At 43.7% G+C, this 21573-nt stretch overlaps 1 protein-coding gene across 1 annotated transcript in view; it reads left to right on the top strand.

The window, feature by feature from the left end:
- The first annotated feature begins 496 nt into the window (after nt 1–496).
- The window catches only part of ANKRD22 (ankyrin repeat domain 22), a 30590-nt gene continuing 9513 nt past the window's right edge, over nt 497–21573 (top strand). The window contains exons 1-3 of the mRNA XM_082266842.1: nt 497–699; nt 18439–18630; nt 20772–20879. Coding sequence (XP_082122968.1) covers nt 679–699; nt 18439–18630; nt 20772–20879 — 321 coding nt within the window. The 5' untranslated portion in view covers nt 497–678. The remainder of the gene's footprint in view (nt 700–18438; nt 18631–20771; nt 20880–21573) is intronic.

Below are 21573 nucleotides of genomic sequence, written 5' to 3'. Positions count from 1 at the left end.
TTCCCCCATAGAGAACAGCGGGGACCTGACAGCTCTGTCTCCGCACACAGCGTGGAGACAGAGCTGTCATCTGCCTGCTCAGCGGGGGGATCAGCGGATCGATCCCCCGCTGAGATAAACGGAGTCCACCGACGGACTCCCTTGTGTGAAAGGGGCCTTAAGAACAACATAAGTGGACAAGGTTACAAGCGGTGAAGAAGCAGCAGCTGACCATAGATGGAGCAATCAGTCAGTTTTAGGTGGCCGTGAAAGCAGCAGCCTACCTGTGGAAGCACAGAGAAGCAATGTTCATATAAGGTATATGGTTTCCTGTTGTGACATCTACCATAGGATATGATTATTATATGTTCTCTATTATTTGTCATATTTCCCTTCCAGGACAGCTCCACATGCTGCTGGCAATGTCTGTGAGCAATGAATGGGAGAGGCCCGTGTTGTAACTTGTGCTAGTCCTGTCTTGTTATTGAGTAACACAACACTTCTGGGTTGGGCATTATCGTCCGCAATACATTCACGACAGGATATTTCACACTTCCACCTAGGTACTGACATGCTGTGAGAGGAGCTTACTTCATCTTTCACAATTTTTCTTTTTTTCTACGTTTTCCTTTTTAAAAGCAGTTGATGGCCAATTGAGGAGATCCATATAGCTGGAAGACCGTTTGACGCGCTGTAGACATGGGGATCTTATACTCTGAGGTTGGTGTGTTTTTTAAATGAAAGCAAAACGCAGTTTCAGCTATTAGGTTTGAGATGTGCTGTTTGTACATTATATCTAATACTCTTTTGTTTAAGGGCTTATGTACACCAATACAGAGGGCTGTACACCACCAGAATTCAGCATATTTCTGCCCTGGAGTCACAGGTGTTTATGTAATTCTGCGGCCAGCAGCCTGTACAAATCAATGACTGGCTGACTGATGCCACGGCCAATGGATGCATGTGTACAGGGACTGATGAGCATCAGTTTACATTCAGGACCGAATATCACTCCCTGTATCCACACAGACGTGCACCTGTCAGCCTTTCATTGATTTGTACAGGCTACTAGCTGCGGCTGTTTGCAAACACCTTTGAGTACATGTTCATATTGGTCTGTTTTGGCATGCGATTTGACATGTCAAATCGGAGCCACTTGCCGTCAATGGCACAATCCGAATCGGTGCGATGGCGACTTTGCAGGGCGTACTGATTCCTAAAAGCAGTTTCTGTACTACTTTTGGTGACTTTGGGGGGCGATTTCCAATAGACTTCTGAGCAGGAACCCGCATAGATGTCTGTGAAATCGCCTCCGAAGTTGGACTGAAAATGCCGGCCTCAGTGTGAACCTAGGCTTACTCCCAGATGGAGAAATGGGATCCATGTTCCCTTGGCAGAAAAAAACATGCTTATTTAGGGTTCTTTCACACGGGCTGCCTGAACAGGTCCGTCTTTCAGTTTTTCGGACATACCTGATCAGACCCTCCAGTCTTGTCTATGGAGCAGCGCATGTCCGCTGACGCCTACTTCTTTCTGATCCGATCCTGCCGGCAAAAACCAGAGGGATGGTGGTCCCATTTTCCATCCGCCTGGCGGTTTGGATAGGATCAGAAGGAAATGGACAGGTGCCCGTTTACATCCGATTCCCCCATAGAAGAGAGCGAGACTGTGTCCGTGCACAGTGAGCAGACACGGACCTGTTATTTGCCTGCTCAGTGGGGATCAACAGAGCGATTCCTCCGTTGAGCAAGCCAAATCCGTAACATTAAGGTGCCCTAGTGAAAGGGCACATAGAGCATTTTTTGTACATAGTTTAGACAAGTTTAGGAGCATTTTGTGTTTTATTCTGACAGAAAGCTCCATTCAGAAACGCAAACCAGAAGGTTTTTTTTTTTCTTGCCTCTAAGCCTTGAGCTTAAAATATGCCTGTAATTGTCCTAATGTGCATGGACACATAGGAGAACATTGAGCTGCTTCTACAGGTGGAGCACAAAACTCCTGTAGAAGCAGTGATTTTAAAGTCATTGTGCATGGAGCCATACACTGAATTTTGGTGGTGTACAGCCCTCTGCATCTGTGTGCATAAGAATAAACCATGACCGTATCAATATAAGTGACGGTTTCTAAAGACTTGACTAATGCCAGTCTATCCATATGTATAGCATATTGCTTCGCTTTAGACTGGAGATTGGCAAAATCTAGAACTTTTATTGCTGTCTGTGTCCCCATTAGTGAGGTTAACTCTTTATAGTTGTCCTGGTGGTCATTGTCCGACATTGAGACAGAATGTAAAAGAAAATCTCACATTTTACAGTTGTCACCAGAACAGAAGAATGAGAAAATCATCCACTGGGGACACTTGTTCCAGTAATAAATATCTAAGAGGGGAATTCCTCTTACCTTGCAGAGATTTAATTTCACTTCCTGGTGGATCTCTGGAACTGAGGGGGAAACTCTCCATCAGGACTTAGGAAAATTTTAAAAATAAACTGACAAGTTTTTAATTCTCTTCTGTATTTAAAACTTAAAAAAAAAAAAAAACAACAAAAAAAACCTTTTGACTTTTACATACACTTTAGGACCATGGTGCCAATGGGAGTGTCAAGTTAACTTGTAGGAGCAGGTTTTCTGTTGTTGTAGGTTTAATCAGTGACAGATCCGTGTTGCTTTTCTTTGTGGCAGAGGAAAAGTCTGAATGTACAACATTCATGTGGTCTTCACTTCGCACAAAATGTACCTTTACCCCAGTTTTCACCTGTTTAACAAAGCCATTTAGAATTAAAGTTACACTAATCTCTCAATTTTATTAAAAAAATCCAGCATGCTGTAGTAAACAATTATTTTTTAGCAGAATCATCAGATTGCATTTCCATCTTTTTTTTTTTCCCTAAAATGTGAACCCCCCCCCCCCCCCCCAGCGAACACAGGCGCTTTTCCTGTCCCTTACATACTTTAGGTTTATGAGAACTGTGTGTATTGCTGTCACATGCACTGCTCACCTTTAACTACAGATCCCAGTAGTCAATGGACAAGGTTCTACTATGCATGGGTCTATAAAGTGGTAGACAGGTAGTCTGTCATGTCCCCCATGTTTCCTTCTCTCATTAGGCACCAAGAAAGGGTCACATGAGAGGTCTCCTCTCAGGGTGGGTTCTTTGGACTACGCCAGGCATTGAATGGAGTCACTAACTCATGTATGTGGGGTAATAATTCATCCGAAGGCATTCTCGGGGACGAGGAGGCAGCCGCAGTCATGTGAAAAGGCAGACTTTAAGGCAATCTCCTAAGTTCGAGATGAGCCACGTGTGTAGTATCCGAAATACAGAGTTCCACCTTAGGCCCTACACACTTGTACTGATGTATGCATTGAATTCAGAGGGACAGGCTGAGCTCCTGCCCACTCCACCAATTGGCGTACCTCTGTTACCTCACTCTTAGAAACAGAACGGGGTCCTGCTGAGTACTTGGCTTGGACCTCATACATGTGCTCCCTTAACCCTTCTAATGAACGCCAAAGATCTTTGTAACGCTAGCCCACTCATGGTGACCGACTGAAAGGGACAGCTAGGGAGGGAGTTCAAGCACCAACCCCTCCCCCGCCCCTCTACAGGTGAACATATGCCAACGACTGGTTGTTGTTTTTCCTTGTAGATACTCTACTCTATCGTTGTGTTACACATATCCCATACACTGGTTAATGACCCAAGTTCTTTGATATGCCAAATCCCCACATGCACCCCTTGAGTAACTTTAGATCAGGCTCTGAGCAATTTAATCAATGTTCACTGTAACTTGGAAAACATGTATAACATTCCATTCCTAACTGTGGCTGCCCCAGGTTACCTGCACAGGTAACGTCTCTTAGAGGAAAGTCCATACTTGGTGATGCTCTGACAAAGAATTGCATGTTCCAGAGCATAACATACTGTAGGTTCCAGCAAGTCTTTAGCGTAGGTTCCCCAGAGCAACCACCCCCCCTCCCCCTTCGGGCATCAGGATCTCTTCCCTTTTGTAGAACACAGGAGGGAGGCTGGACCCTTAGAATTTCTTCTAACCAGTTGGAATTCTTCATGTAATATCTTTTCTTCCGAGATGGCTGTGCACATATGTAGTACAGAATCACTGTTGATGTCTATGGCTGTTGGCAGTGATCAGGCGGAAAAAAGTCCAACAGGCTGATTGTACTGAGGTGAATCGATGTCAGTACAACCAGCCTGCCCATAGATGGATTGAAATTCGGCCAGTTCCTGCTGAATTGGTCGAATTTTAATCAGTCTATGGCTGGCTTTACACTGAGCAATAATGTGTAGCACTGCCCCTGTAAGGGTCGCTGAATATAGATTTCCTTGGGTCTCCCTCTGATTATCTTACAGCCAGTTGCTTTCACTCAACCAGGTGCACACTCATATGCTCATTATCCAATGACCAGTCTAGGGGATTTGTTTTATTTATTTATTGGTAGAACTTGGATAGGAGAAGGAATTAGTGGGAGACTCCAACTCAGTGAACTGATTCTTTGGGAAACTAGCCAGTATCCCCTTTAGCTGGCACCCGTCCACTGACTTTACTAGCTTAAAGGGATGGAACTTACAGAACAGGCTCCTAGCCGACGAGCTTGGTATTTATACCATTGGTATTTATACCAAGAGCGCACGTGTGCACACCTGCTCTCCTGGTATAAATAGTCACCCAGCATGCCTTGAGGCACTTTCCTCTGCCAATGGCCAGGGCTGTATCTACACCCATGCTCACATTTTTCAGGTTTCCTCCCACTGTCCAATATACCCCTTTTCTATTTTCTTTCAGTGTGAAACAGGCAGGCAGACAACATGAGCAGCAACTGATCACAGTGAGCAGACCTTATCAATGGATTACTGCTCCTTGTTAGACAGAGGGTACCTACATTTGCCTGACAGTCCCTCTGTCAAACAGGGAAACCCAAAAATGATGCACTCTCTAGCACCTACCTAGGAGGATTCTACAAATGCAACCTGTTTCCATAATAATGCACTGCTCTGCATGGCCCGCATGTCGTCACACAGCAAGTGCAGTGACATGATCACTTTGTACACTTCATATAAAGTTCTGTTAAAAATAAACACAACATAAAAAAAAAAAAATAAACACAACATTGATCACACCACTGACAGCAAAAATGGGGCACTATTCCTCCAACTGACACCAACTATTTCTCCCCCAAACACCAAAGATCGGCATGGTTTACTCCCACTGGGCACATTTCTGCCCCCCTAAAGGTTTAAAGGACAGTAAACGGGCCCTTTTTTATTAAGTTTGGAGACCTCTGTCTTAGAGGATTGTAAATGACCATTTGACACTGACAGGGGTACTTGGCAAAATCAGATTTTATTATCTAAAACCTTTATCACAAAAAAACAAAATGTGTGCTTTAATGGTTAAAAAAGGGTTAGCAGGAGTTCAACTTTCATTTGTTAGTCTAATCCATCTAACACTCGGTTCACATATGTGAATCGGATGGGTTTTTTACCGCATCTGATTCACATAACACGTGAACCGGACTGTCTTTCAATGGAGCCGGTTCACACATGTGCAGGACAGCCGTGGTCCATTTTCGAAAAGGGTTCTGTGCGATCTTTGGGTCCGATTTTAGGTGTGAATTCCAGCAAAAATTCAAAACTGAATCACACCTGAACCGGTGAATAAAGCCGTACCGCAGCCGGACATGTGTGAACCTAGCCTTTGTCTGCTACAGCACCTAACTACCCCTTCCCCAGACTTATAATGCTGCTGCTGTTGCTTCTTTTATCTAGAATTCACATGGGTGCGAATTGGATACGGTTTTCACCGCATCCAATTCGCATGACCGGTTCTTAATAGAGCTGGCTCACACATGTCCGGAGTGGCTGCAGATTCCAAAAGGGTCCTGTGTGTTTTTGGGTCCGGTTCAGGTGCAAATTCAGGCAAAAATTCGGACCTAAACCGGTGAACAGGGACGCAGCGGACCCCAGGCTGGAACCCGCGGCTGCACATCTGTGAACTCGGCCTAAGACAAGAAGTGTGTCACTGGCCAGATCACCAGGTGAAAATAAGAACAGAAAAGAAAAATACACAAATACAGCCACCTTCTCTAAAAATTGGTAAGCTGCAATACTTTACATTTTAGTTTTTGGATTTTATACCGGTTTAAACGAGAAGTAAGGATTTGGTTCTCCTTTTCCATATACATACTTACCTAGAGGGATGCAGCATCAGTCCAATGCTGCATCTGTCCCCTGGCGCCTCTACACTGAGAACCGAGCGATCAAACACCACCGATCGCTCGGTTCTGACAGCTCCCCGAGCAGAGAGCTGCTGACCGTCAGTCAGCAGCTCTCTGCTCTGCCCGCTCCTCGCTTACTGGAGTCCAGGGATGTGGAGGGGCAGGAAGTGGCTGGCTCAGCCTCTCAGCATCTCTCCTGAGTCCAGGAACCTGGTGGATGTTCTGTGACGTCAGCAGAGAGCGAACTTCAAGTGATGGTAATGGTTCGTTTTTAAGAAAAAAAAATTACCAACATGTTATACTTACCTGCTCTGTTCAAAGGTTTTTCACAGAGCAGCCCCGATCCTCCTCCTCTGGGGTGCCCTGGCCTTGCTTCTGACTCCTCCTCTTCATCGGGTGCCCCCACGGAGAGCCGCTTTCCATGGGGGCACCCACTAGTCCTACTACTGTGTACACTGACACAGACAGCAGGACTTGGCCTCGCCCCCGTCTCCCGTCTCACTGGTTTTGATTGACAGCATCGGGAGCTAAATCAATCTATCCAATGAGGACCCGAGACAGTGGCTGGAGCCGTGGAGCCGCTGGGCTTGTGCTCATTGGTGAAACGATTGTGTTCAGGTAAGAAAAGGGGGGGGAGGGGTCTGGGGGGCAGCTGAAGCAGGAAAGAAACGATCCCGATTCTTTTCTTTTTTTTTTTTTTTTTTTTGCGTGTTCCGCGACCTACAGTAACGTGAACTGAACCTTGGACAGGGGTACCTCAAGACTGAAAATACTTTTCAAGGGCACCCCGACTGGAAAAAGGTTAAGAAACACTGCTCTAGGCATCATATGTACTCAGTGGCGTAGCGTGGGGGGTGCAGGGGGGGCCGGCCGCACCGGGCGCAACATCTGGGGGGGGGCGCATGATCTGCTCGGCATTCTGCAGTTTCATGTCCGTTCAGTTGTCACTCACACTGTCTTAGGCTGGCTGCCGCCGCCCAGCTCTCTGCCCTGGCTCACTCACTCTCTCACTGCAGTCACAGTGCTGGCTGTGGCTGTGCAGCTCGGTTCCCGAATCCGATCCGAGCCGCCAGGTCGCCCACTGTGGGGGAGGGGGGGGGGGTGTTTGGAGAGACAGTTCCTGCACGCCTGGCCTATCTGGGGGAGGGACTAACCCCTGCAGCGGCCGCCCAGCGCAGCGCTGAGCGCGGGAGAGAACCACCAGGCCAGGCAGGAGCAGAAGAACCTGGCAGCAGTGGCAGATGAGAGGCCAGAGAGGAGAGAGCCAGTGGAGACGACGGTGAGACGGTACTGCAGGAGGAAATCCTAGGGGGACTCGAGGAGAAAACCTAGCCTGCTGTGATGGGGTCTGGGACAGGTGAAAAAAAAAGGTAGGAGTGTGTGAGAAGAACACTGAAAACTGAAAAGATCTATCCCCCCTTACAGCAGGCCAGGGTGAGGTTAGGTCACTCTGGGGTCCCCCATATAGATCCCCCCCCTACAGCAGGCCAGGGTCCGGACCTCACCTCACCCTGGCCTGCTGTAAGGGGGGAGATCTATATGGGGAACCTGCCCTGGCCTGCTCTAATGGGGGATCTATAGGGACCCTGCTCTAAATGGGATCTATGCCATAGATCCCCCCTTTAGAGCAGGATCCCCATAGATCCCCTTTAGAGGAGGCCAGGGTCCCCATAGATCCCCCTTTAGAGCAGGATCCCCATAGATCCCCTTTAGAGGAGGCCAAGGTCCCCATAGATCCCCTTTAGAGCAGGCCAGGGTCCCCATAGATCCCCCTTTAGAGCAGGGTCCCCATAGATCCCCTTTAGAGGAGGCCAGGGTCCCCATAGATCCCCTTTAGAGCAGGCCAGAGTCCCCATAGATCCCCCTTTAGAGCAGGGTCCCCCATAGATCCCCCACTTTAGAGAAATGTCCCCATAGATTATATGGAGACCATTCTCTAAAGGGGGATCTATGGGGTCCCTGCTCTAAAAGGTGATCTATGGGGACCCTGCTCTAAAGGGGCATCTATGGGGACCCTGGCCTGCTCTATAGGGGATCTATGGGGGACCCTGCTGTAAAGGGGGATCTATAAGGACCCTGCTCTAAAGGGGATCTATGGGGACCCTGCTCTAAATGGGATCTATGGTATACATTGATAATTGTTTAATTAAAAATGTTTTAATACCGCTTAAATGTTTGTTTACATTTATTTATAAAAGTGTGTGTGTATATATTCATATATATATATATATATACACATGCACATGTGGTTGAGGTGCACACCCTAATGCCATAGGCTGCGCACGCCTATGCACTCTGTCTGACTCTGACATAACAGTTCGCTCAGTCAGTTTAGCAGCGAGCGAGCAGAGTCAGCAGTCTGGCGCTGTCACAGATTTCGCTCCTCCAAGCCAATCAGGAAGCAGGATCCGCTTCCTCATTGGCCGAGCTGCCGAGCAGGAGGCGGGAGGACTCGAGGAGACGCGGGGGAACTGAGGAGAAGCCGCCGCTGCAGGTAAGTCTCTCTGTATTGAAAGGGGGCACACTGGTCATTCTGCAATGAAAGGGGGCACACTGGTCTCTCTGCATTGAAGGGAGCACGCTGGTCATTCTGCATTGAAAGGGAGCACGCTGGTCATTCCGTATTGAAAGGGGGCACGCTGGCCATTCCGCATTAAAAGGGGGTACGCTGGTCATTCCGCATTGAAAGGGGGCACGCTGGTCATTCCGTATTGAAAGGGGGCACGCTGGTCATTCAGCATTGAAAGGGGGCCTGCTGGTCAATCAGCATTGAAAGGGGGCACGCTGGTCATCCAGCATTGAAAGGGGGCACGCTGGTCATCCAGCATTGAAAGGGGGCACGCTGGTCATTCCGCATTGAAAGGGGGCACGCTGGTCATTCCGCATTGGAAGGGGGCACGCTGGACACTTAGCAGGGCAACTAATCTAGTGGAAGAGACTCGAGTGCTAAAATCCACAGGTTAGGGGGCGCAAATTACTTGCCTTGCCCCGGGTGCTCACAACCCACGCTACGCCACTGTATGTACTGCCTCAATACATGACCATGTACACAGCATTAAGCTGCCCATATACAGTTCGATTTTCGTTTAAGCATTCATAGCAAAATCATTCATCAGAGCATTCGTTCTTGCCATCAGTCAACTAATTTTGCTCACAAGCCCTTCACATTTCTTCCAGACCTGAATAGCCTGAATGATCTGAAATGAAATTGCAGACATATAAAAAAATTTGAATTACTGTATGTATAATTTTTTTGACTGAAAACCACATTCAGTGTTGGATATTTGTTCTTGCAAGCAAAAATTTCCATTCTTCTACCTGTGCTCAAAAATGAACATCGATTTGACTTCACCAACCATTTTGAAAATAGGATGAACAGTCTATGAAAATGATGTGTGACCTGCAACATTACAAAAATCTTCAGTGTTAGGCTCAGTTCATACTGCTGCAACTTGTTAGGCGACTTAGGAGTTCAAAGTCACATGACAAGTCGCACCCTATTAACTGCAAGGGAACCCTTCTATTAGGTGCAACTGAATCGCAGCAACTTAGAGAAAGGTTCCTTCACTACTTTGGGGTGACTTCATCGCGACCTACATTGACTTCTGTTAATGAAGTAGCAAGCAAGCCGCAATGAACTTGTGCAGGATGTCGGCTGTCACGCACTTTTGAAGCTGCGTAGATGTGAACCGTGCCTAACACTACTGTATTACCAAAGAGACCGCCACATGAAAGATGAGGACAATGCATTTAGAGACACTACTGAGTAAAAAATTGGCCATACACTGATTAAAGTTCAGCCGGTTCCACAGGAATCAGTGTCTGGGTCCTCCTGTTCCAACATGTCAAAGGGACATTTTGGAACATTTTTATTGATCTGCAGCTGCTGATCAGTGCATCGAGACAGTGGCACCTGTGGAATCTGGCGGAATGAAAATTAGGGATATAGAGACTGCCATGTTAGACTTTCCATATGACATTTGAACAGAGACTAGCCCCTACATTACTTTCGCAGGATAGCCACAGGTGGAGAGTGCATTTATAGTTTGTTAATGGCTTTAATCAAAAAGTAACATAAAGATAAAGTACACGCACAAGAAAGGAGTGTGACAGATGCGGTCCAGATCCAGTCCAGAAGACCCCCATCAGCCGTGGCCACAAAAAAAAGACAATATGTTTCTAAGATGCATGGATTAACTAGATGGCGCACAGTCTTATATGCGGGTAGAACTCTGCTTTAAGTTTGCTTTTGATTAGAACCTATAAACTACTGCATTTATGTAAGCAAAATCTTGATTCACACAATAGAGTTGCAGAATCCTCATAAGTTAAGCGTACTTTATATTATAAACTTTGACAGTATAATTTAGAATCCAGAAATGTAGCTAAGCCCTGGAACTGTTTTTTGAATTAGTGATATTGCACAAGGTAAGTCTTTGTGTATCTCATCAGATACACGAGGAAATGGTCCATTGTGTACTTAGTATGTGCCCGATACTCTGTTTATTATCAATGTAAGTAGCTGGCTTTGGCTATTTTTTTTTTTTTTTTATGTTCTATGAACGCTCACCGACCCAACTTAGATGGTGGACATGGTTTCGAGGAAGACTCCTTTGGTGGATGCAGCAAAACATCCAATGCCCATATTGTTTTAGCTGCTGTAGAGCTATCTTGCATGCCGTGGTTGGGTCATCACAGTGTAACTTGATGCTTAATATTGAACCATTGCACTTGGTTGACCCTTACATTTCTAGTGGATGAAGACCTCCAACTGGTGTTGAAATTGCCTGCCGAATGAGACTTGTGTGAAAGAGCCTAAAAAAGGGCATGTGTTTTGATATGCTCACATGAAAGAAGAATATAAAATATAATACTCTTAAATATTCCAGTGGGATAAAGCAGTGGTACTCACATGGGACTCCCATGGGATATGTCTGATAGGCTCAGGTAAGGGGCTCTGCAAGATTTTAGCAAATACCTTATCGTGTTAAAAATACATATCAACAACTTATCTACTATCGAATCTTGGTTTCCCTGGTAAATCAGGAAAAGCCAGTATGAACCTATGAGTAAGGCGTTACACTTGAATACTTGTGGCTGTTGAGATGACATTTATTTTCAAGTGTCACACCCATGCTGGAAGAGTCGCCCATTGAAACAATGCACGCCCTGTATCTCCACATTTTTCTTCAGTAAACTGTCACATGGACATATTTTACAAATGGACAAATCATTTTTACCACTATTGTACAGGTGTAGGCCAAACTCCACCTTGTAGCCTTCTTCTTCCTTTTTTTTGTTTTTTGGGTTCATTTCCTCGAACAAGTAATCAACTATACCGGCTTTTCATTGTGAAATTCTGATAGTATGGTTTACTAATTCTTAAATTAAAAAAATAGCAACTTTTACCAAATTGAAAAAAAAAAAAAAAGTAATATCGCAAAAACACAGTTGTTTGCACCTTATTCACACTTAAGAACTATATAACCACAAATGGATTTTTGCCAACATATTGACAAGTATGTATAGAATATGTTGATTCCATGCTGTCCATCATGATAGACCTGATAGAGAACTGGTCTTTTCAGTTCTTTTAGGCTCTTCCCACCAACAGACACAACAGACTTGATGTTTGTGTGCGAATATCATAGTTGCCCATTGCTTTCTGCTGTTAACCATAAGGCAGGCATACTTATTGGGAAACTCATAGTTTCATAGTAGTTGAGGTTGAATAAAGACAATAGTCCATCCAGTTCAACCTGTGTAGGTGTGTGTGGACGTAATCATCTCACATATCCCTGAATGTTCTGATCCTTGAGATGTACGTCTAAGAGTCTTTTGAAAGCCACCATACTTCCCGCAGAAACCACCTTTTGTGGTAGAGAATTCCACAATCTTGTAGCTCTAACACCCCCCACGTTGCCTGAGGTTAAAATGCTTCTCCTCTAATCGCAATGTATGCCCTCGAGTCCTCATTCACTCTCTACGACTGAATAGCTTTTTTTCTATGTCGAGATCCCCATTGAGATATTTATAAATTGCTATCATGTCCCCTCTCAGGTGTCTCTTCTCCAGGGAGAATAAATCAAGCGATTGCAGACGCTCTTCATAATTAAGGTCCTCCAATCCCCTAATTAGTTTAGTTGCCCTTCTCTGGATCCTCTCCAGCTCCAACACATCCCTCCTGAGGACTGGCGACCAGAACTGGACAGAATACTCCAGATGTGGTCAGACCAGAGTTTTATAAAGTGGAAGGATTATAGTCTTATCTCTGGAATACATCCCTTTCTTTATGCATGCTAATATTCTGCTGGCTTTGGCAGCTGCCGCTTGACATTGCATTCCCCACCAGGCTCTGCCCACTGTCCGTGTCCAGCCTGCTTCATTGGTCATCTGCATCCTAGTAACCAATGAAGCAAATAAACTACTGTTTACTCTATAATACAGTTAAACACTTAGAATTCTCTTTTCATTACTCTTGGACCTATGCCAAATTGGAGTTGGTGTTAAATACCTCTGGTGGTGGTAATTTTGGAGGCTTTTAGGGCCAGTTCTCATTTGGAATATGCGCATACCCGTACATTCATTTAATGGGCCTACAAAATGCACTGGAACGTGCAAGCACTACTTTTGCAAATCGCGCCATATCATGGTACAGACAGTGCTTTTGCAAGACGCGTTTTAAGGTGTCAATACCAATTGCCAACCACATGCATCTCGCAAGGGCAGTGCATTCATGTGTGGTGTGGGAAATGCTCATGGAACACTTTTTCTGCCCCATGTTCCAGTGTGAATGGGCCCCAAGTAGAAGTATTAAGAATGCCTTAAATGTGTTGCATGTGTCTGAACTCTTACCAGAACAATGGACCAATGTAAACTTGACACTTTAGCGCTCAGAATTCACAGGGAAGCTTGCCATAAACTGTACAAATATGCTAATTGCTGTCAGATCAAATTGAATGATGATAGCGATGCAGCCCTCCCCAGATGGGGAATTCTGTACTGTACAAACAACAAAAAACAGAGGGTGGAGACATTGCTCTGAGGAAGGGGGCCAGTCCTCCGAAACATGTCAGTGGGTTTTGCCATCCATGCCATTCTATGAGGTTGGAGGGTTGTTTGCTGGACTCTGTTACCTTTTTACGCTAACATTCCTATATGGTTTGCTAGTATGATTTTTATCTTTTAATAAAGCACTTGAGATGATGCATTAGGCATTTGCACCCTCCTTTTTTTGTTTTTTTGTTTTTTTTATTGCTTACCAAAATAATGCTTTGCTGAATGGGCTCAGGTATTTTTCATAGAGCCATACAGCCAGAAAAGTGTTGTAATTGCTTTATTGAATTATGTCAGATCACTATGTCAAATATTAGAATTACACAATATAGGTAAAAAAATATCATCCGGAAGCAAGTATGAGATGCTGTTCTCTATTGATACTCCTGCTACGCTCCACCAATGTGTTGTGTACTAAGTGGAACATTGAAATATTAAAGCAATTTTCCATTTATAATTTATGGTTAGTACTGTAAAGATGCACTCACTTTAAATATCAAATGTCTCTGCATGTGAGAGGGATAGGTCACAGCAGGTGCAGAAAGCTATTCCCCAGCCCTCTGTCCTGATTATCAAAAAAAAAAAAGACAACCTAAATAAAATCTGTTAACATTGCACTGAAAAAAAAAGTCAGTTGCTTACATTTGTTGTACATTTTTTTGCACAAGCCACATATCCCAATGAAGGTAATTTTGGAGCTATGGCTCCTAAACTCATCTCCAAATGAAAAGGGAGAGGGCCACTCTGCCTATTCTCCATTACACTTCTTGTACAGTGAAAATTCAGGCTGGTCATTGAAGACCTCACTCCATTATATGGGCCTATTGTGCGGTTTAACTGGTTGACATATGACCATGGTAGCCACAGTCAGGGCTGCCAAAGAGATGGCCATCTCTGAGTTAGTTTTAAATCAAGGTATGGATGAGCTGCCTTACTTTCCATTGCACACCCAGTGTGAACTAAATTAAAGTCGAGCTCCACCCAAAAGGGAAAGCTGCGCTTGTCTGCCTCCTCCCTCCCTCCGCTGCCACATTTGGCACCTTTTGGGGGGAAACCTAGTTTTTACCTGTACTGGATCCCACTTCAGCGAACTGAGCTGGAAGTTCAGCCACCTTCCTTTCCTCACAGCCTTTCTGGACACTTTGCGCAGTAAAAAACCAGGCTGTGAATTTGCAAGCGGGGCTGTAGATAAGAGGATATCGCCAGTCCTTCTGTACGGGCCCAGGTCAGCAGGAAGGCCCAGGCAGCAAGGTGAATTAAATGTGGGCAGGGAGGGTGATCGGGGGGGGGGGGGGAGAGAATTACTAAAACTGACCCCCGTATGACTCTCTCTGCAGCAGCTAAGGCTGGCTTCTTCTCCTCTCAATTCTGCTGGCTTTCAGCTTCTGCAGAGAGAGCCATACAGGGGATCGGTTCCATTAATTGCCACACACACACACACACACACACACTGATCAAACTCCCTGTGCACCATAAGATTTCACCTGCCAGGCTCCCCTGTGTGTTTCCCCCTACTCCGGAAGTACCTCCTGGCTTCCCTTCTCTCCTTCCCGCTGGCAGGTGCAAGCACAAAATAGGATTCTTTAGGATGGAGAGTGGGGGAAGACCAACCCCTTCCTCTCCTGAATGAACACAATGAGTGATTGGTACCATCACTCACTGGGCTCATTCATAACTGAAGCATAGCAAACTGTATTTATTTGGGTGGGGGGCATGTCAGGCTGGCCCTGTGGTTTCTTACAGCAAGGCTTCAGTGCTGGTTTCTTAGTCAAGATGGCGGCGCCAGCACCAGATACCTGATTGAAGAATCTGCTCCAGTGATGACACCGCTGGATGCCTAGACAGGTAAGTTCCCTAATAAGTAAGCAGCTACAGTATTTGTAGCTGCTGACTCTTCATTTTTTTTTCGAAGGAGCCTGGAGCTCCTCTTTAAAACTTTATGTTTAATCCACTTATGTTTTGCCTTCCCTAGTTCCCTTTTCTCCCCCCTCACCAACATGCTAATGTCATTTTTAAATAAAACTTTTCTGTTTTCATTGCCTTAATTTACCCCCCAGTAATGTTATAATTGGGTCTCTGTTTCTCTATGCAATGCCGGAAGATCATGGCTTGTGACAGAGGCTGCCAGGTTGCTGTAATTGCCACCTGGAAACATCTGCTTTAGGACTTGTCTTAAGAGCCCTTAGCCCCGATGTAAGCAATGGCCTGGCCCTTGTGAGTATTTATGCAAATATCAAAATGCCTTGATGGATGGGTGTCAGTTTGGAAAAGTGGAAATTACCAGGTAGATTATATTTGCAACCCACTCAGCTAACACCCATATGTGACGCTGAGCCTCCTTGATATAATTGAAATCCAATAACTGGGGAGGCTCAGGGACAGTCAGGCTGGGGATGAAAGGGTAAATGGTGAGCTGTATCTGACTTGCTGCAGGTTCTAATGCATACTCTGAGAAGTTCAGTGCGCAGTGAAATCACAGTAAGCCATTTTAGTGCAGGAGAGGGGCCTGTATAATGCCTCGTACACACGTAACGATCGTTGGCCGACCAATCGGCCGTCTTTTGTCCCCGGGCAGTCGTGTCCACTGAAAAGTGCAAAAGACTGCACACGAATTTTGTCCGCCGACTGCAGAAGTGATGTCATGTGATGGTTAACTTTCCCTGTGTTTTTTCTTTTCTGAGCATGCCCAGTCTTGCAAATCTGCTGTCTGTCGGCCGAATTCTGTACTGACTGGCGAACAATCGGCCGTTCTGGTGTCGGCCTACAAAAATTTGAATGCTTGCACGACAGATTCTGTTCGGCCGAAAGTGCGCTGTCGGCTGTCGGAAGCATCATACTAACAAGCCTACAATTGGCCGATCGGTCGTCGGCCGAATCTTTTCGGCCGACAATCTGCACGTGTGTATGGGGCATAACTTTGCAAGGTTGGAAGGTTAGGCTGGAATTTAGATTTGAGTTGTGATCACCTGGTGGTAAGTACAATTTTATTTAGTTATTATGGGCACCTCTTCCCAAATACCGCAAATGGAGAAACTGATATATTCTATAACCCCTATTCCAGTTGGAGCACTGTGTAAAATCTACATAAAAACAGAATGCTATGACTTGCAAATCCCATAAACCCATATTTTATTCACAATTGAAAATGGAAAACATATCAAATGTTTAAACTGAACCATTTTAAGAAAGAAAAAAAAATAAGGTAATTTTGAAATTGATGGCAGCAACACATCTCAAAAGTCTAGACAGGGCCATGTGTAGCTTTCCTTCTTCTTTTAACAACACTCTGTAAACATCTGGGAACTGGGGAGACCAGTTGCTGGAATTTTAGGAGAGGAATGTTGTCCAATTCTTGCTTGATATGGGAGTCTAACTGCTCAATAGTCCTGAGTCTGGTTATATTTTTTTTGTTTCAAGATTAAATATTTTCAATTCGTGAAAGGTCTGGACTGCAAGCAGACTATTTAAAGCACCCTGACTCTTCTACTACAAAGCCATGTTGTTGTCATAGATGCAGTAACATTGACCTAAAAAATATACAAAGCCTTTCCTGTAAAATTTGTCATCTGGATGGGAGCATATTCTGTTTTAAAATCTAGATCTATCTTTCAGCATTGATGGTGCCTTTCTAGATGTGAAAGCTGACCATTCTATATGCACTAATGCACCCCCATGCCATCAGAGATGCAGGATTTTCTGTTTCAATTATTTGTATTGAAAGTTTTCTGATTAGTAAGGAAAGAACATTACAAAGCAGAGCAGTGAACAATCCTTGCCATTCTCTGATCTTTCAACAACCAAAAATGCACACGAGCAACGAAAGAAGGGGGTGGTGTAGTGGGGGGGACATAGCAGAGGTCATAGCAAATAGGATAAACCCTCTTTGGTGTCCCTTTTTTATAGTCTCCTACAAATAGGAAGATCAAATGTTTAATAAGTAGTTTTATATACTCCAGACCTGTAGGGCAATCAGAAATGGGAAGTGATGCGGGAATTTGAACTGACCTCTGATAACAAGCTGGAGGTTTCCTCTCTTCTTTAGTCCGGAGGAAGCAACACCCATGGTTTCCAAAAAGAATGTCAAATTTAAATTCGTCTGACTGCAGAATATTCTTCCACTTTGCAACAAACCATTTCAAATGCGCTTTGGCCCAGGGATGACGATGGCATTTCTAGAACATGTTCAGATATGGCGGCTTCTTTGCATGATAGAGCATACCTTGCATTTTTTAATGGCACAGTGAATTGGGTTCAGACAGTGATTTTTGGAAGCATTCCTGAGCCCATGCAGTGATGTCCATCACAGAATCTTGCCTGTTTTTAATGCAGTGCCGTCTGAGGGCCCGAAGATCATGGGCATCCAATATTGAGTTTCAGCCTTGTCCCATGCGCACAGAGATTTCTCTAGATTCTTTGAGTCTCTCTTGTTGAAATTATGTACTGCAGATGCCGATATATCTAAAGTCTCTGCAATTTTTTGTTGAAACACATTATTCTGAAATTTGTTCAATTTTTAGATGCAGCTTTTCAGATTGGAGAACCTTTTGCCCATCTTTAATTCTGAGACACTGACTCTCTAAGATGCTCTTTTTATACCCAATCATGTTACTGACCTGTTACCAATTAACCTATTTAATTGCAAAATATTCTTCCACCTCTTCCTTGTTAGTTACACTAGTTGAAAATTACCATATTTTCTTCCCTAAAATTGTACATTTTCTTAGTTTAAACATTTGATATGTTTTCTATTAGGAATAAAATATGGGTTTATGAGATTTGCAAATCCTTGCATTTTGTTTTGTAATGTAGAACTTTTTGGGCATTGGTGTTGTATTATCTATAGTGGCAAACAACCTATAGTGTTGTCCTTCTCCCTATAACTGCCATCCACATATGTAATGATTTCCTCTTCTGTGTGTCTTGTCATCATGTCTTAGAAGAGCCTGTCTAAAAAAGGGGAAAAAATGAATTTTGTTCTTGAAGCTGCTTCTTAAGTTGTGCTGTGCAGAGGTTGGCCAGCAATGTTTAGGATGTCTGATCCTTGACTGCAAATTGCAAGGAATGGAAAAAAACATATTCAGCCACTCATCATCATAAAATATTATAATGCTATTAGGTTAGTGTTTTTGATGAATATTTAACTTTACTTTACTTTTTTTTACCAGCCAATTTGTCAAGCTGCATATGGCAATTACCTAGATGAGGTCGAGCTCCTGCTGGCAGAAGATCCCAAAAATCTGAATGTGAAGGATAATTTTGGTGGTGACACTCCACTGATATGTGCCTGTCGGCGCGGTCATATCAAAATGGTCAGTTACTTACTATCTATGAAAGCAGATGTAAACCTCAGAAATAATGTAAGTATGTTGTTTTCTGGAAGTAGAAACCTTATTAAACTGCCATAATCAAATGCATTGTAAAGTACATGATGATTAATGATTTTATTCCTGTTGCAAGATGTCTGTTCCGAGTATTTTGTTTTGTTCAAACATTTGTGCAGAAAAAATGTGGCAGCTGACCTTTTTTTTTTTTTTCTGGTAGATTTGGACTAACCGGATCATATACTATTCTTTTTTCATCTTAATATAAATATGAAACACTTGGTAACTCTGCATAATTGGGATGATCTAGGGGACCAAGTGCAAGGAACACTTGCTCCCATATTGATTCATGGCTGCCTTGTGCTGTAAAAGGACATCTTTTTTTCCTGTTTCTGCTGACTGTAGGTTCACCCCAGACTGAAGCCCAATTTGTGGGTGTTCATGTGGTGGAATTAAAGCAAGCTAACTCCAGCTCCATCTTCATTTTCCTTTATAATGAATGTGAATATTATCCTGAAACGCTCTTTGGGGGGAGCTCGCTTTTCTGGATCCTACTTAGCACTGAAATTTTCCTATTATGACACATTGGCAGTGCTGAGCTGAAGGAAGAACCATGAGGTAGAGTGTAGTAACTACTTTCCTCAGTGCTGTTCTCTCCCCTACAATCAGCTTGCTGCTTGTGCAATGTATTAACACCTTATTGGCTTGCAGCTCTGCCCCCCCCCCCCCCAGTCCTATGGTACCGGGAACAATAGGTGTCCTATATAAAGTCAGTCTGAGGAACGATTTAAAACCCAATGCACTTTTTTTTTTTAATGAACACCTAGGTTAAATTAAGGTATTTTTATATCTGCATACAATTCTGCTTTAATCATTTTATCTCATATCATTAGGGTCCTGTTTTTAATATTGATTTTCTGTTGCCTTTGGAATATATTGATACTGTAGCACTTACCCCCCAGGGGCTGCTGGAAAAATAAAGAGTCCCTCTTACCTGTTCAGAGGCTGCCAGCCCTGTATCAAGTCCTAGTGCTTCAACAAATTCATGCTCAGTCTAAGCTTTTTAAGGTTTTATTGCAGGTTTGGAACAAAATGAAGGGAGGAGGTTTGAGGGTACAGGATACCACAAAGACATGTGGATTTCACAAGACTGCTTCCTGAAAAATATCTTGGTGCCAGTAGTATTGAGTCCTATAGTAACAGCCTCAAAAATTGCACTGAATAAGAGGGGGCAGCCATTACATCTAAGACCCTATAAGAACAGTCATTCCTTTGCAGCAACTTCAACTGTCTCACCTTCCAGAAGAATGGCCCCCACCTCTTCAGCCAAGCAAGTCATCTTTAGGCCATCAACCCATAGCTCATACTGAGGCCCAGTAGCAGGAGCTCTTTGGAACACATACACAGGCCCCATCCAAGGGGGGAAAGCCCCAGGGGAAGATTGCTCTATTCAGATACTCAAATATTTATCTTCTCCCCAGCCACATCTTCTGTGCTAGCCTCCCAGGGATTGGCTAAGGTCCGATAACTATTAATAATCCAGTAACTGGCCACCAGGTTTAGGGACAAACCCGATCAGACCTAAAAGTAAATTTGCAGCTCAGCTGCTCCAGCAGAGATATATACCAAGTTTAGCTAGCCCAGGGCAAGGGGTGCTAAATACTTTGCAACATTGCAAGGTGGAAGAATATGATGATGATGATTTTTTTTTTTTTTTTTACTGGAGCTTTCGATTTGATTGTTTTTATTTCGATTGCTGCACTTAGTGATACCTTAATTTAATTTTCTTTCGCTTATATGGAAACCTTTTTCCAATGGAATACTGGTGCTAGAACCAGATCCCTCTAAAACACTGAGCTCTTCTAATCTTTCTGCAGCCTTGGAACTTCCCACAACCTGACAGATTAGTGAAAGATTATTTCTGATCGCCAAATAATTTTGTTTGCATTTAGGTAGTTCTGCTGTTAGATTACCAGTGTACTTTGATATGAACAATCCCTTTCCCCTCATTTGTTATAACATACCTTTACAAACCCTCAGTCTCTTGGCTACACTTTTCCAGTGTCAATACTAGTGTTAACCACAAATCAAACATACATTTGGATTACATTAAATGGTAACTGAAGGTGACATGCTGACATTTCAACTGAAAGCCATTTCTTCTTATCTGATTATAGAAGGAAAGGACATGTTTGCACTATGCTGTAAGAAAAAGGTTCAATTTTCTGGACTACTTGTTGATTATAATCCTGATGCCGGTTATGCTTATTGGATATGTTATCATGGTGAGTATAAGAAAGGTATTGTTAAAGGGTTGTTTCTGAACCAATGGTAGCCATATTCAGACAAATCTCTGCCAAGTGTGGACATTGCCTGCTACATTCAAGCAAGGATCCAGCCATGAGGGGTTTACCTAGAGGTATAGAATACTTCTATGTATTAAAAAAGCTTCTTGGTTAAGTCATTCCAGCACTTGTTCACAGTGAACGTTCACTCTTCCTAACTACAATGTATGGCCACACACAACCTATACCTTCACTATACCACACATCTTGTAAATATGGCATCCGATACATGCGTCTTAAGACATAGACACATGAAAGGTGTTCACCCTAATTCAGAAAATACATTAAGGTAAAAAAAAAAAAAAAAATGTTTTTTCCTTTTAGAACCATTTTAAGTAGCAGGTACCTAAATTTATATTATGGGACCCCTAATGTAGGAAAATGAAGGAAGAGCAGCGATTTGAAAAATGGATTGGTAGAACATGAAATTTGCATCCAAATAAATGTTTATTCTTCTCCTTGAAGAAAAAAGTATATCTAGTACAACCATGCCATAATCTTCAGGTATCTGTTGCATTTTGTATATCATCCATTGAGTACTGTTCATGGTTGTAAGTGCACTAATACGGCTACAATAACAAAAAGCAAGATGGTATATCATCCATGTAAGATGAAACCACTGAATACTATCCGT

The sequence above is a fragment of the Pelophylax lessonae genome (assembly GCF_965119305.1).
Source record: "Pelophylax lessonae genome assembly, chromosome: 9".
NCBI classification, from domain to species: domain Eukaryota; kingdom Metazoa; phylum Chordata; class Amphibia; order Anura; family Ranidae; genus Pelophylax; species Pelophylax lessonae.
This window is presented reverse-complemented; position numbering and strand designations above follow the sequence as displayed.